Raw genomic sequence first — 15,442 nt, forward strand, 5'->3', positions numbered from 1 at the left:
CTTTTCAAAAGCTACAGACCTTTTTCCATCACCGCAAAACAAAGTAAACAAGAGCTCTGGCTGTGGGGTGGGAACCTGTGCTCAGATCCTGCTCGGCCAGGTCCAGCTGTGTGGTGTTGGGCAACTCACCTGTCCTTAGGAAGCCTCAGCCGCTTTACCTTTTAAATGGGAAATAATAGTGACATAATGTAATGTGACATTTGCAAAGCACATGACTTAGTGCTTAGCAGAAAGTAAATATTGAATAGTGTTAACTGGTTCTTATTTTTACCATATGGTGAAAGAGGAGATAAAAATTCCAACTACTTGAGAATGGAACACTGATTAGGGCTAAGCTTTGAAGAGTGCTTTTAGAGTAGGAAAAGGGATTTCTTGGGGGAAGAAGAATGCAGAACCTTTACTTACATATATATATATATATATATATATATATATATATATATATATACACATATTTTTAAGATAGAGTCTCACTCTGTGGCCCAGGCTGGACTGCAGTGGTGCGATCTCAGCTAACTGCAACCTCCGCCTCCCGTGTTCAAGCGGTTCTCTTGCCTCAGCCTCCCGAGTACTTGGGACTATAGACACGTGCTACCACGCCTGGCTAATTTTTGTATTTTTAGTAGAGATCGGGTTTCACCGTGTTAGCCAGGATGGTCTTGATCTCCTGACCTCATGATCTGCCTGCCTCAGCCTCCCAAAGTGCTGAGATTACAGGCGTGAGACACCACACCCAACCTCCTATATATTTTTAACATAAGACGTGGAGTATCCATACATGCATCATTAAAGGAAAATCCACACAGACGGACATATATAGGTAGTGACTAACGACAACTCAGGAAAAGAAAACATTCTGAGTTGCTATTTTTTCCAGGGACGAGCCAGTATTGGCGGTTTTCACTTAAAACCTTTGTTAATCAAAAGGAGACTGGAGTGCGGTTCCAGTTCTCCTGCGGAATGCGCGCTTATGATCACAGACAATCTGAATGTTGTCCTCAGCGGAGAACAAAGTGACTGTTAGAAACTGTGTGGGGAGCTTTGTCCTTGCATGACTTACTCATTCTGACTCCTTCCGCCTCTCCCTGCCCCCAGTCTTAAAAATGAAAGGATAGGGGGTTTTGTTTGCTTTTAAAACCACATGACCTAAATTAACCATTGAAAATTAAGTACTGGTCTAGAGATGAGGAGATATGAAACAAGGAGGCAGGAAGGGCTGGGAGCAGCAGGGAGCTGAGCAGAAGGGACCTGGCCTGGGGAGTCCAGCTCAGGAGAGCAGCCCAGGGCCCGGCTGGGTGCTCCCACCGCCCCTCACTGGCCAGTCCTAGGTGAGTTGGTGAGAAGAGAAAAGCAAGAGGTGAAGTGAAAGGCTTGTCAATCAAGAAAGAGGGAAGAAGAGGAGGGAGGAGAGATACTATTAGCACGGATCAGGGCACGTGGAGGAGAAAAGCAAATGATCAGAAAGTAACTTCCACGTGATTTGCAAGTGCACTGGGATTAAAGAGGGCAAGAGGAGAGCGGGCGTTAGCTGATGTGTGGAACGGCACGGCAGGAAGCAGCAGCACTCGTGAACACAGGCCCCGGAGGGCCAGCGTGCGGGTACCTGGAAGGCCAGTTGATAAGTGAAGGTGTGTCCCCTTCGGAATCTTTCTGGAGAAACCACTCATGTTTGGGTTTCCCTGTACTATTGTGTACAAAAAACAAAACCAGATCATCTCTATTAAAATGTCAGCATATACACAGAGCTTATAACTTAAAACCTAAAGGCTGATTTTTATTAAGAATAATCCTCACTTATAAGTACGGGATAAACATGAAGTACATAAGGTCGCAAAGAGAGAGCAGCAGACACAAGGGTCCGCCTGAGGGAGGAGAGAGGCAGGAGGGCGAGGAGCGAAAGAATACCTGCTGGGTGCTGTGCTTAGTACCTGGGTGACGAAATATTTCATACCCCAAACCCTCGTGACATGCAGTTTACTTATATAACCCCAAACCTGTACATGTACCCAGGAACCTAAAGCAAAACTTAAAAAATGAATAGAAATATTATAGGAAAAAAAAAAGAATAATCCTGGCTTTTGAAAATGTATAAGCACATTTTTGCTATAGAGTTTTTATTCACTTCATGGAATTTCCAGGACATGTGGCTCTCTACTCAAATCAAGAGGTAAAAATAAATGTATGTAAAGCCACCAAATCATATGTTTTCCCAAGTAATTTTAAAGTATTAGAAAGGAGTCTATTGGCCGGGCACAGTGGCTCACACCTGTAATCCCAGCAGTTTGGGAGGCCTGGGTGGGTGGATCACCTCAGGTCAGGGGTTCAAGACCAGCCTGACCAACATGGCGAAACCCCATCTCTACTTAGCCAGGCGTGGTGGCAGTCGCCTGTAATCTCAGCTACTCAGGGGGCTGAGGCAAGAAATTGCTGGAACCCTGGAGGTGGAGGTTGCAGTGAGCTGAGATTGTGCCATTGCACTCCAGCCTGGGCAACAACAGAGAGACTGTCTCAAAAGAATAAACAAAAAAAGGAGCCCATTAAAGGAGCGCTCTGCCCACAAACACCAGGCAATTCTCTTGTATGTAGTTGACTAAAAGTAAAAGGTAATTTAATTTCCATAAGTCTTGTTGTAGCACATCGGAAAATAGCCTAACTTAAAAATCGCATCCATGTAAAACAACACATTTCAAATAAAGAGGACAATTAAAATAAATAAAAATAGAATTTTAAAAAACTCAATGAAATCACACTTTTAGTTGCTATTATACGTTTTCCTTTTATAATTATCACTGAATAACGTGATCAACACAAGAGGTACAAGCACTAATTCAGGTCCATTCTACTGATATTTATTGAGCTCCTAGTATGGGCAAGTAATGAGCTAAGGAAGGACAAAAATGAATCAGAAATCAATATAGCCATTAAAAACCTTATACCGCAGGTAGGCAAGGTAATATACAGTCCACACATTCATTCCTGAACACATGATTGAGTATGACTCCAAGCAGAAAGTGACCGAGTAATTACGCCAGGCTAAAGGTACTTCAGAGAAACGTTATGGGTAAGGGCGACCTTGTTTTAACAACATAAAGCAAGTCACAGGAGGAACACTCAGATTACTGCTCTGTCTCCACTTACTATGCAGAAAGGAAAAAAGGAAATTTTACAGGCTAGTTACAATGTTTACCAGCTCAAAACTTTATGAGCCTATCTGCAAGAATTTTTCAATACCAGGCTAGAAAAACAGTGAAGCTCAAAAAGCAATTTCTAAAAGAAAACAAGAGTTATATTCCACTTACATTTCTAAAATCATTTTGGTTTGAGTTCTGGTTTGAGGGGACAGGCAGGTACCCGGCACCACCGTTGTCTGTCTTGCTGTGACAACTGAACTGTCTCGGTGTAGGCTTGGACTGATCTGTTTCTCCAGTAAGATCCTCCAGCCTTGCTACTCCTAAAACTATCACCCACCTCCCAAACCTCTGCATCACATCCATTTTGCCCACAGCAAATAAAAAGTTAAGATGTATGTAAAGTCATTTCATTTCCAACTATAAAGGGTCCACTTTCTCAACTTTTACTTGATAGGAAGAGTTTGGCACATGGCCCACAGCCAGGAACGAAGGCCGCACAGCTCCATCCAGTGCCCAGAGGGGAAGAGGAGCCAGCAGATGCCCGTTGTTGGAAATGACATTGGGTTCCTATAACGAATCTGCCGGCTCCACGGGGTTATGTTTAGGCTAAATGCTTTCTGCATAATAGAGGGCTCTGTAAACGAAGTGAAATACAACTTTCTGAATGTAACCTTCATCGACAAGAATAAAACTTGGTCAGTATCACACTTCCAAACTCCATCCGGGGCTTGCGTAAGAATGTTGGGTCAGCATTTATAAAATGGAAATCCTACACAAACACAGGGGACTTGCTGGGCTCCGTTTACTTATTACATCGGAGATATGGAACCAGCCAAAAACCAAGGAACTAGCACCAGGGTGCTGAATACTCAAAGCCTGACTATACAGACAGATAGTCCCCGACTTATAATGGCTCAATGTAAGATTCTGGCAACATTTAAGATGTTGCGAAAGCCATAGGGATTCAGGAGAGCCTGTGCATGGAATGGTGAATTCTGTTCTTCTCCTGGGCTGGTAGTGTGTGGTGCGATGCTCCCCTGAGATGCTTCGCAGAGGCAGTGAGCCGCGCCTCCCAGATTGCCACAAGCCATGCAGCCATGAGAGGAATGACCCATCTCCACAGTGTGCTGCGTGGTCAGATGGTTTTGTCCAAATCCAAGATAATGTGAGTATTCTGAGTATATCTAAGGTAGGCTGAGGTGGGTGGATCACCTGAGGTCAGGAGTTCAAGACCAGCCTGGCCAACAAGGTGAAACCCGTCTCTACTACAAATACAAAAAATTAGCTAGGCACAACGGCAGGCGCCTGTAATCTCAGCTACTCAGGAGGCTGAGGCAAGAAGTTGCTGGAACCCATGAGGCAGAGGTTACAGTGAGCCGAGATCGCGCCATTGCACTCCAGCCCGGGCAACAGCAGCGAGACTCTGTTGTCAAGTGCATTTTTTACTTAATGTTTCCTTTACTTTCTGACTTGCAATTTTCAAGTTGTAACGGACTTATTGGGATGTGGCCGCATTCTAAGTTGAGGAACATTTTCTGTAAAATAAATACAAATGTATGTAATAAGAAACAAATAGGCCAGGTATGGTGGCTCATGCCTCCAGTAGTTCTAACCCTTTTGGAGGCTGAGGCGGGAGGATCCCTTGAGGCCAGGAGTCTGAGCCAGTCTGGGCGACATAGTGAGACCCTGTCTCTATAAAAAAATTAAAAAATTAGTCAAGCATGGTGGCACCTGTCTGTAGACCCAGCTGCTCAGGAGGCGGAAGCAGGAGGATCCTTTGAGTCCAGGAGTTTGAGGGTGCAGTGAGCTATGATCATACCACTACACTCCAGCCGGGGAGACAGAGTGAGACTCAGCCTCTAAAACATAAGTAAGTAAATAACCAATGAGTGTATGTGAAGGCCTCATGTCTAGAACATAATAAGCCTTTTTAAATGCTTGTCTTCTTATTTTCTTCCTTCTTCATAGGTCAACACAGCACTGAAAGTTTAGGAATTTCTGTTTTTATGTTCTGAAGACACGATACCTGCGGAGACCCAGTTCAGAAGTCATGCGATTTTAAGCAGGACGAGTCCGGTCTTACCAGAAGGGCCTAAGTTTGTCTTTAGCACATTTAAAATGGAGTGATCTAGAAAAGTATGTCTCCAAGTAAGGCTTTCAGGATCCCTGAGGTTGGCTATGGTACGTATTTGGGCGAGGTTATCTGCCATCTGACACGGAAAAGAGAGAGGGATGAGACGAGGCCTGAATCGGACGCCCACAGCACAGGCTGTCCTGGGCGCTGTGGCCACTTGAGTCGTGCAGCCGCATCAACACTTCGTGTTACTCTCCTCTGCCATCTCCCACCGACCCCACCAGCCTTCTTAGCTGAGTTCCCCTCCTCACCCCGACGACACAGAGCCCCAGGGCACTCCTGACATTTCCACATGGTATCTAATAGACGTCTTAAATGTACATGCCCAGAAAATGAACTCTCAACTTCCCTCTGTCCCAGCTTGGACTGGAGTCTTCCCTACGGCAAATCCCTGCTTCGAGTTGCCTTGGCCAAAAACTGGGACTTGCTTTTGACTCCTCTGTTTCTTTCGAACACCACACCTTACCTCATCAGCAAGTTCTCCTGGTTACCTTCAAAATAGAACCTCTTTCCTCCACCCATGCTGCTGTCATTCTAGTTCAAGCCACCACCGCCTCTCACCCACATTACCAAGATGACCTCATTATTCTACCTGTTTTCATCCTGGCCCTGCTAAAGTCTATCTCCAGCTTGGCAGCCAGAGCAGTGTTTTGAAATGTAAAGCAGCTGGGTCATTCCTCTTGTTGAAACCCTCCTATGGCTCCGCATATCAAGTAGCACAAAACCCAAAGCCCACGCGCGAGCGGTGACTCTGAGCCCCTCCCGGATCTGTGGTCTTGCCATTGTCATCCTGACCACCCACCCCCTCCGTGGCAGCCCTCTCTTTTCACTAGGATGTGTCAGCCTCTAGAGAGAGAGGCTTTGTTCATATTCATCTCCTCGCCACTCAGAACCACGAATGGTGAACAGCAGGTCTCTCAGATGCTCATGGAACGAGCTGGTGAAGGATAATCTCCACAGCAACTCTGTGAGGTCTTCTCATCCCGTTTGACAGATGCAGACCTCGAGGTGCAAGGGAAAAAGGACATGAACTGCCCACAATCACACGGCTGGTAACAAAAGGGTGGGGCTTGGACCCAGTGCACCGGGACCCCGCCAGCCTTACCTTCCAGCCTTCCAGAGCGACAGGCTTCCACATCCTAAAAAATGGTTGCTTCCTTGGCTTGAACAGGTAAGAATGAGGTTGGGGTGCCAGAGTTCACCGGCTCTAAGGTTAAGCAAGGAAGACACTAAAAACTTCCTGGTCACAGACACTGCCACCCCCCACCCCCCGCTCCCAACAGGATGTGGAGCTCTCTCTAGTGCCGGTTCCACCATCAGCAGAATTACTCGATTACTCATGAATTCCGCAGAACCCAATTACCTTCTTCCTTTGTTTCTCTAATGAACAATATAAAATCAAAGGAGTCAGGCAGTGGAAGGTTGTGGACTGAGTTTTCCACCTTGGAGCAGCACAGCCTGATTATAATACTGAGGGGGTTGGCCAAGGGATGCCCCAACTCAGATTTTAAAATATATCATTCCATCAAAGTGCAAAATTTACTTCTGGGGCCCAGAGGGAATTGTTTTGGAGGGGTAATAAAATAGCAAGTGAGTTTTTTAAAAAAATGAGTAAAAAAAAAAAAAGATCACATCTGAATTATGGTGATTATTTTTCTCTTTATTTTTATTTTCTCTTTTTTTCTTGTAATCTTCTGTGACATTATTTCATGAAGGGTTCCTTAATGTTATGCTTAATTATTTTTGATAAACAAGGCTTGGTTAAGAAATTAACAGTGGAGGCCAGGCACTGTGGCTCTCACCTGTAATCCCAGAACTTTGGAAGGCAGTGAGCCAATCACGAGGTCAGGAGTTCAAGACCAGCCTGGCCAACATGGTGAAACCCCATCTCTACTAAAAATACAAAAATTAGCTGGGCATGGTGGCATGTGCGTGTAGTCCCAGCTACTTGGGACACTGAGGCAGGAGAATTGCTGGGACCCGGGAGGCAGAGGTTGCAGTGAGCCGAGATAGAGCCACTATATTCCAGCTTGGGCAACAGAGCAAGATTCTGTCTCAAAAAAAAAAAAATTAACAGTGGGAGATTTGCTGTATACCTCATAATGAGATGAGAACAGGATACTGTGAGGCTACAGCAGGCTTTGCATGTAGAGTCAAGAATCAGTTCTGGGGGACAGAGGCACAAAGGATGATGGAAATGTTTTCTCTCCTAACTGGGGTAATGGTTACACATTTACGCAAACTCACCAAGTTGCATCTTTAAAATCTGTGCATTTGATGTAAATTGTGTCTCATTAAAAAAATACATCAGTATTAGGTTATAGAGTAAGGACTTCCTGAGTAATGAAAACGTAGCATTTTCTGAGAGCAGAAGCAAGGTAAACATGTGAGATAACCAGTTACTTTCAGTCTCCCTCTGAGCTCATCTCAGTGCCAAAGGTCCAAATGCTGAAACTGCAGCCCAGAAAGGAGGGAGGCAGGAGGTATGTGAGACAGCACAACTGTCAGAAAATGCCGGAATCTGAGGGAGGTGCGAGGCTGGACTGGCATCCCCTCATCTCCTGACTTGAACCACCACTCCTAGAATAAGGTAATCAGGGACCTGACAGATTTCATCATGAGACTAGACTAGCAGCAGCCTTTCGGGGCTGTGGACTGAGCTCACAAGGCTCCACAAGCAGCCGATGATTTTCTGCTCACTTATCACGATTCCCATTTACTGTTTAATAATATTTATGAGCAGCCTGACTCAAGACTGCATACAAGAGCCCCAGTCCCAGATAAAGCAGAAACCGCCCTGTTGTATAAACAAGCACTGCTCAGAGTGTTCCGCTGACCGGTGTCCCAGTCCATGATTAGATAAAAGTCCACACCATAGGGAAATTAACAACAGCGCTGAGCCTGCTGTGTAGATCAGCTGACGTTTTCTTCACAGAATGATTTTCTCAATGAAGGAAACGGTACATGATTTACACTCGGGTGCAAGTGTCTCATAGGCTGTGCAACGATAAACAGTTTGCACACTGGCTATTTCAAACAGCATTGTTACAGTTTGGTGACATTTTAAGCAAACAAAAACAGCAGAACATTCATTCAAAAATGATTTGCTAGGTCACTTGGAATTGTTGGATATGGCCAGTTGCAGAGAAGGAGACATTAAAATAGTGAAGGCAAGGTATTTACTCTTCTCTTAAGGCTTTAATTCAAGTACTGCTATCACTGCAATCATCCCTACCAGACTAACAGAAGGGCTTAATACCAAAACCACAGTGCCATGTCCAGAGGAATCCTGATCAAATTGGCAACATCCTCTTCTGGGTTTGACAGCCATGATCTAGAGTGCTTGAATTTTTTTTTTTTTAATTTCTGTGGGTACATAGGACATGTATATATTTATAGGGTACGTGACATGTTTTGCTACAGGCAGTCAATGCGTAAGAATCACATCATGGAGAATGGGGTATCCATCCCCTCAAGTATTTATCCTTTGTGTCACAAACAATTGAATTATACTTTTAGTTATTTTAAAATGCATAATTATTATTGACTATAATCACACTGTTGTGCTATCACATAGTAGGTCTCATTCTATTTCTTGTACCCATTAGGTGCTGGGCATTTGAATATCCTTCCTACGACATAAGTGTCTGTGAAGTGGCATCTATGGGACTCCTCATTTGGCTCATGACCTCCTTCTCCTCTTTTCTCTTCCAGTACAGTCATCAGCAACCCAGAAGCCAAACTGATAACATCAGGGCTCCCTCCCTATGCCAAGCTGAGCCAAGCTCCAGCTCTGTCTCTGGGAAACTCACAGTCTGATCATGAGAGCAGACTGGTGCAGGGTCTAAACACCACAGAAAGTGGAAGTGATTCCAAAAATGATCCCAGTTTCTATTAGCCCATTAGTGGAACACTAAGCATGTGGGAGTTATTTATATCCTGCTGGTCAAGATCATTGCCAAGGTCTGATTGCAAAAATTAAAAAAATTGCAACCTCAGGCATAAATGGGTTAAGACAGAGAGAAGTTACAAAATAAAATAAAATAAAAACCTGGAAAGGACAGGAAAGCAGGGCAGATGGGAAGATGGACCCTTTTCTGGATGAATTTGTCAGCGGCCCTATTAGAGATACTCAGATGTAATCTGGCCACTGCAAGACGCAGGGAGACCGCTGCCTACCTCTGCTGTTGGGACTCGCTTTCATTAATGTCTCCGAGATTGGACTAATCACTTTGGCAGTCATCTAAAGAACTTGCTGTCAACTAAAACCCATGAACTGCTGTTAAATCAGGTTTCCCCAATATTGAACTTGTGCACTGATGTTTTTCCCTTTAAATACAGGACTTTATTAAATTTCATCTTGTTAGTTTCTAACCATTGTTCCAGGTACATATGCTCTCTTGACTACATGACCCTGTTCTCTCTCTCACTCCCCTCCTTCTTACCTCTCTTCCCCCTCCATCTCTCTCCTCTTTCCTCTCTTTTAGTCATCAAATTTATTTACAATCCCTCCTCTAGAAATCTGATCACCCCTACTATTAATATCTCCCAGACTATTGAAAAAAATGCCAAGGCTGGGCGTGGTGGCTCATGCCTATAATCCCAGCACTTTGCAAGCCAAGACGGGTGGATCACCTGAGGTCAGGAGTTTGAAACCAGCCTGACCAACATGGTGAAACCTCGTCTCTACTACTAAAAAAAAAGAAAAAAGAAAAGAAAAAAATTAGCTGGGCATGGTGGCAGGCACCTGTAATCCCAGCTACTTTGAGGCTGAGGCAGGAAAATCACTTAAACCCGGGAGGCGGAGGTTGCAGTAAGCCAAGATCGCAACACTGCACTCCAGCCTGGGCAACAGAACAAGAGTCCATCTAAAAAATAAAAATAAAAATAAAAGTGAAAAAAAAAAAAAAAGAAATGCCAGATAGGGTCAGGTTAACGACAAAGCCCCAACTGGAACTGGAGCCCTCATTATCTCAGACCTGGGTAACTACAACCACTTAATGGGCCTCCCTGATGGGAAAGGATTATTCTTCAGACCAATCCTCCGCACACCTCCGGAGCAGAACTTCCAAATTCATGATCAATCATCCTTGCTTTAAAATCCTCCAGGCACCTCCCACTGTCCACACGGCAAAGGCCAAACCCCGGATTATGTCATCTGAGGTGCTCCGTGATTGTCCTCAGCTGGCTCTCCACGTCCTCCCATCCTCGTCCTTCCAGGTCCATGTTGGATGTCTGTGCCTTCCTGCCTGGGGCAGCCTCCCCTCCATTTCTAGCACACCCACCATATCCTTAAGGACTTAGTCCACTTCCCCAAGGGGAAGAGTTAATTCCCCATCCGTGGTACTCCCACGTCACCCAACCTTGGCCTGGAGAACCATGTTTACCCCACAGTGTGGTAGTTATTTCTATACTCAAAACAAAACGTATCTGTCCTACCAGGAGCACAGTGCCTGGCACACAGGAGGCTCAACATATTTTTCTTGAGTGATTAGCTGGACTACCTGAGAGCTGACGTTAACCGCCGAATCAGCAGCAATGAGGTATGGATACATGGAAGAATGCCCAGTGAGTTTGAATCATACTAGACTAAAAGTTTTTCATTTTCTTTTTTGAAAAGGCTTTAAGTGCCTTATGCAAATCTATAAGTATGGATGTTTCTATATATATGTTTCTACACTGCTCTAATCTTTTTTCCTAGAATCTCTAACCTTCAAGGCCAGGTGCAGTGGCTCACAACTGTAATCCCAGCACTTTGGGAGGTCGAGGTGGACGGATTACAAGGTCAGGAGATCGAGACCACCCTGGCTAACATGGTGAAACTGTGTCTCTACTAAAAGTACAAAAAATTAACTGGGTATGGTGGTGCTCACCCGTAGTTTCAGCTACTCAGGAGGCCAAGGCAGGAGAATCACTTGAACCTGGGAAGCAGAGGCTGCAGTGAGCTGAGATTGCACCACTGCACTCTTAGCCTGGGCGACACAGTGAGACTCCATTTCAAAACAAACAAACAAAAAAAGACAAAACCCAGCAAACTCTCCTTCCACGATGATGAAAAACAGCCCTGACATAAATGGAGAGTGGCGTGCAGCGGAGAGTTCTGATGGTTGCAGAGAACGTGCACGAATAGACGGTCTCAGTTTTGTCAAAGAAAGTCTGTGGTCTCGATCAAGTAACTTTTAAAATCTTTAGTTTTTTCCATGTATTAACTGGGTTTTTAAACTAAATAATCTCTAGGATTACTTGTTTCTAAGAGTCTGAGATTCCTATGTCAGTGCTATTTTTCATCATTGTCAAACAAGGAGTTTGTGGGTTTTGTCCTTTACAAGTTAGAGAGTTTAGAAAAAACGGTCAGGGGCACTGTAGAAACAGTTTATATGCATGTGTCACATATGGTGCTTAAAAAGTCTTATTCTCATAAACAAACAGACAATTTATTTTGTGGAATCTTGGGGTGAGCCAGCTCTTCACAGGGCAGAGATCATCTACAAGGGGAGATACTTACAGGGTTACTGGGGACCAGAACAAGGAGGTGACTTCAGGTGTATCAGAACTGTGTTAATGCAGCAACTGGCTGGCAGAGAATTATATTGTCAGGAAATAACTCACCCCAAGTTTTCATAAAGGCCAGGGGTTGCCCTTGGGTTGTATCCTAAGTATATAACAGTATATAATAACACATTTTAACTTCCTGCAACTCCCAAGAGTCTACAGACTAAAACGTGCCTCTTGTTACCAAAGTGAAGTCAAATCCAGCACAGTAAAATTAGTTTCACCATGTGGGTGTCCGGCTCTAATTATATAACAGCTTCTAATTATAAAACATTAAGAATGGCTATTAACTTCTGAATCTCATTAAAATTAACACTTAATTTACTAAAACTTGCTTGTTTGGAAAACTGCTAATCACTGTTCTGCAGATATGCGCAGGTGTAAAATTTGCAAGAACACAGGCTCAAGGACAAAATTTTGCGTTTAAAATCTTGCACACCTTTGAGTTTTTAGCTAGTGTACAGAGCAGCTAAGGTTTGGGGAGATATATTTAATCCAATGAATAGAAATTGTCTGCCAGGCTGGTGGCTCACCCGTGTAGTTCCAGCACTTTGGGAGGCCAAGGCGGGTGGATCACTTGAGGCCAGATGTTCGAGACCAGCCTGGGCAATATCGTGAAATCCCATCTCTACCAAAAAATATAAAAATTAGCCGGGCGTAGTGGCGTGTGCCTGTTAAGTCCCAACTACTCAGGAGGCTGAGGCAGGAGGATCACTTGAGCCCAGGAAGTCAAGCTGCAGTGGGATTGTGCCACTGCATTCCAGCCTGTGCGGCAGCAGCAGCAGCAGCAGCAACAACAACAACAACAGAACAAGAATTTTCACTTGCCAATAAGAATAGAATGAAATGAAAAAAGGGAATGACTTACCCATCTATTTTAATAGCGGCGATTCTGGAGTATGGCAGGGAACACAGGTGTTTAGGGGTGCAGGGACTGAAAGATGAAGCCAATTCCATTCCAGCAACAGAACAAGCTGGGAGGAGGACCTAGAGGTCTTTTCTTTAGAGAGTGGCTCCCGAGATGTATGTTTCTCCATGATGTGCTGTCCTGAATCCCACAGCCTGTGTCAGAAAACCTGCCTGCTACTGGACATGGGAGTGTGGATGCTCTCAGTGCATCGAAACAGACCACTGAGCCAAGAGTCTAGTTGAAACTTTTCATTGGGTGATGAGCAAATGCAATCAGAAATAAACTCCAAGTGCCTAGCACAAGCCCCTTCCTTTCTTAGTGGCTCAGTCTGCACCATGTCAAGGTGTTACAGAAGCTGCATTCCAGAGAGTGCCCTGCTCTATTTCCTGAGTTGATCCTTGGCTCTCTGGTGTCCACAGAGAACCCTGCTCAAACCATCATCCACCAATGGCAACTCTCCCAGGGGTCCAATGTCAGCCTCAGCTCTGCATGTAACTTCCATATTGTGTTCCGACCACCAAGGATACAATTTGTTAGGGAGAAAGGAGTGGTGAGGGGCTGCAGTAGAGAAATGACAAACACAGCTAACAAACGGGTTTTCTAGAGTGGGTCATCACTAAAAAATGAGGTTTACCTTCCATTTCACTCCCTTTGCCAGTCATGTAGTTCCCTGAGAACAGAGAGTGCCAGCCAGATGCAAAGGCAGCAGCAGGACTGGAAACAGTGAGTTTCTTCATAAAAGTAACAAAGTGCATTTCCTTTATATAGATACACGAGATGTACAAAGTAGCAAATTCAACAAGAGCTCTGGATTTGGAATTTCTAGTAGGAGCAGAAGCTCAGATGTTTAAAAATTTGAATAATCCGTAGGACCAGAATCCCTTTGGATTTCATTCTAAAATTCACCGGTAGAATTAACAAAGAATGGTTCGTTATCAGTAACACCACCCCTCCAGCAAATACCATTTCTGAAATTCCAAGTTTACAGGTTTGGAAGGGTTGGGGAGATGGGGCCAATGTGTCTTACTATTCTCTACTTAACCCTATTTTGTTACTATGTACATTCTTAGTTTTCTTCAGAACAATGTGTTCATCTGAATTCCTGGGCATCTAACAGAATTTCTAAGCTAAAGATCCTATAATGTCAACTAATCGATTAACTAATTTTTAAAAAATCTTCTTTATCATATAATCTGAATACTAAAGACTGTAAAATCAATCCATTACTCACCTAAATATGGTTCTAACGACTATTATTTTGCCTATAATGCTTAAAGAGTACAGTATAGTGAACTATAAAAATAAATGATTACTGGCCAGGGGTGGTAGCTCATGCCTGTAATCTTACCTCAACTTTGGGAGGTCGAGGTGGGTGGATCACGAGGTCAGGAGCTCCAGACCAGCCTGACCAACATGGTGAAACCCCGTCTCTACTAAAAATACAAAAATTAGCTGGGCGTCGTGGTGGGCCCGTATAATCCCAGCTACTCGGGAGGCTGAGGCAGGAGAATCACTTGAACCCCAGAGGCGGAGGTTGCAATGAGCCAAGACTGCACCATTGCACTCCAGCCTGGGCAACAGAGCGAGACTCCATCTCAAAAAAAAAAAAAAAAGATTCTATGATTATTCTGTGTACAGCACAGGTGTGTACAGGTGTTAGTGCACGTGAGCACATTCAAAGACCGAGCATTGGAGATGGGGCTCACATTTGAACATTTAGGACACTATTGGTGGTCTTTTGATGGTATATTCATATGTAAATAATAAAACAGCCTAGCAAGCACAAAATAAAATTATTAAATGGGAATGAGTGGATTCAGAGATTTAACAGCCAGAAAGTCTGGCAGAGCTAGATTATAAGAGAGTGTAGCAGTGAGAAAACTATTCCATTTTAGTGGCAGAAAAAAAATCCGCAGAAAACCACAGCATTAAAAATTATTTACGGATACTTTTTTCTTCCCTTGTTAATTGTAAAGTTTTCAGTTACACGTTTCCGTATCAGATGACATTATTGTTTTCACAAACTGTTATTTAGGTAACCGAAGAGGTCTCCTCCGTTACTGTTTTAGGTTACAACGAATTTTTTTTTTTTTTTTTTGGTTCATCTTGCTTCTTCCTAAATAGGAGTCAGATAATGACTTTCTAAAACTTGAATTTCCTGGCTCTAGATAAAGAATGTCTAAGCAGAATTTTGTCCATTGTAAATCCATTTTCACAAGCTGAATAAGTGCTGTCATTACAATGTAAATCTTATATATATCTATTTTTGAGATGGAGTTTCGCTCTTGTTACCCAGGCTAGACTGCAATGGCACAATCTCAGCTCACCGCAACCTCCCCCTCCTGGGTTCAACCAATTCTCCTGCCTCAGCCTCCCAAAAGGCTGGGACTACAGGCGTGCACCATCACGCCCAGCTAATTTGTGTATTTTTAGTAGAGATGGGGTTTCACCATGTTGACCAGGATGGTCTCGATCCCTTGACTTTGTGTTCCACCCACCTCAGCCTTCCAAGTGCTAGGATTAGAGGCTTGAACCACCGCCCTGGCCATAAATCTTAATTTTTCTAAATGTCAAGTTTGTCACACATTTTCCATCCCTCTTCATGTAAATATCTCTTAGGTATTTTCCTACTAAATATATAAACTAATTTGTGTTTCTTTGCCTATGAATCATAGAATTGTATACCTTAAATGGCTTAGAAAATAAGACTTGCGT

At 43.9% G+C, this 15,442-nt stretch overlaps 1 protein-coding gene across 20 annotated transcripts in view; it reads right to left on the minus strand.

Annotated features, from left to right (window-relative positions):
* The window catches only part of SVIL (supervillin), a 171,999-nt gene that overhangs the window by 73,446 nt on the left and 83,111 nt on the right, over positions 1–15,442 (minus strand). For 14 of the 20 annotated variants that reach the window (XM_074405191.1, XM_074405172.1, XM_074405187.1 and 11 more), the window contains exon 7: positions 1,604–1,684. The exons of the other annotated variants lie outside the window; for them this stretch is intronic. In XM_074405191.1, the coding sequence (XP_074261292.1) occupies positions 1,604–1,684 (81 nt within the window). The remainder of the gene's footprint in view (positions 1–1,603; positions 1,685–15,442) is intronic. 20 annotated transcript variants of the gene reach the window in all.

Source organism: Saimiri boliviensis, chromosome 8 (assembly GCF_048565385.1).
Source record: "Saimiri boliviensis isolate mSaiBol1 chromosome 8, mSaiBol1.pri, whole genome shotgun sequence".
In the NCBI taxonomy this organism is placed as follows: Eukaryota; Metazoa; Chordata; class Mammalia; order Primates; family Cebidae; genus Saimiri; species Saimiri boliviensis.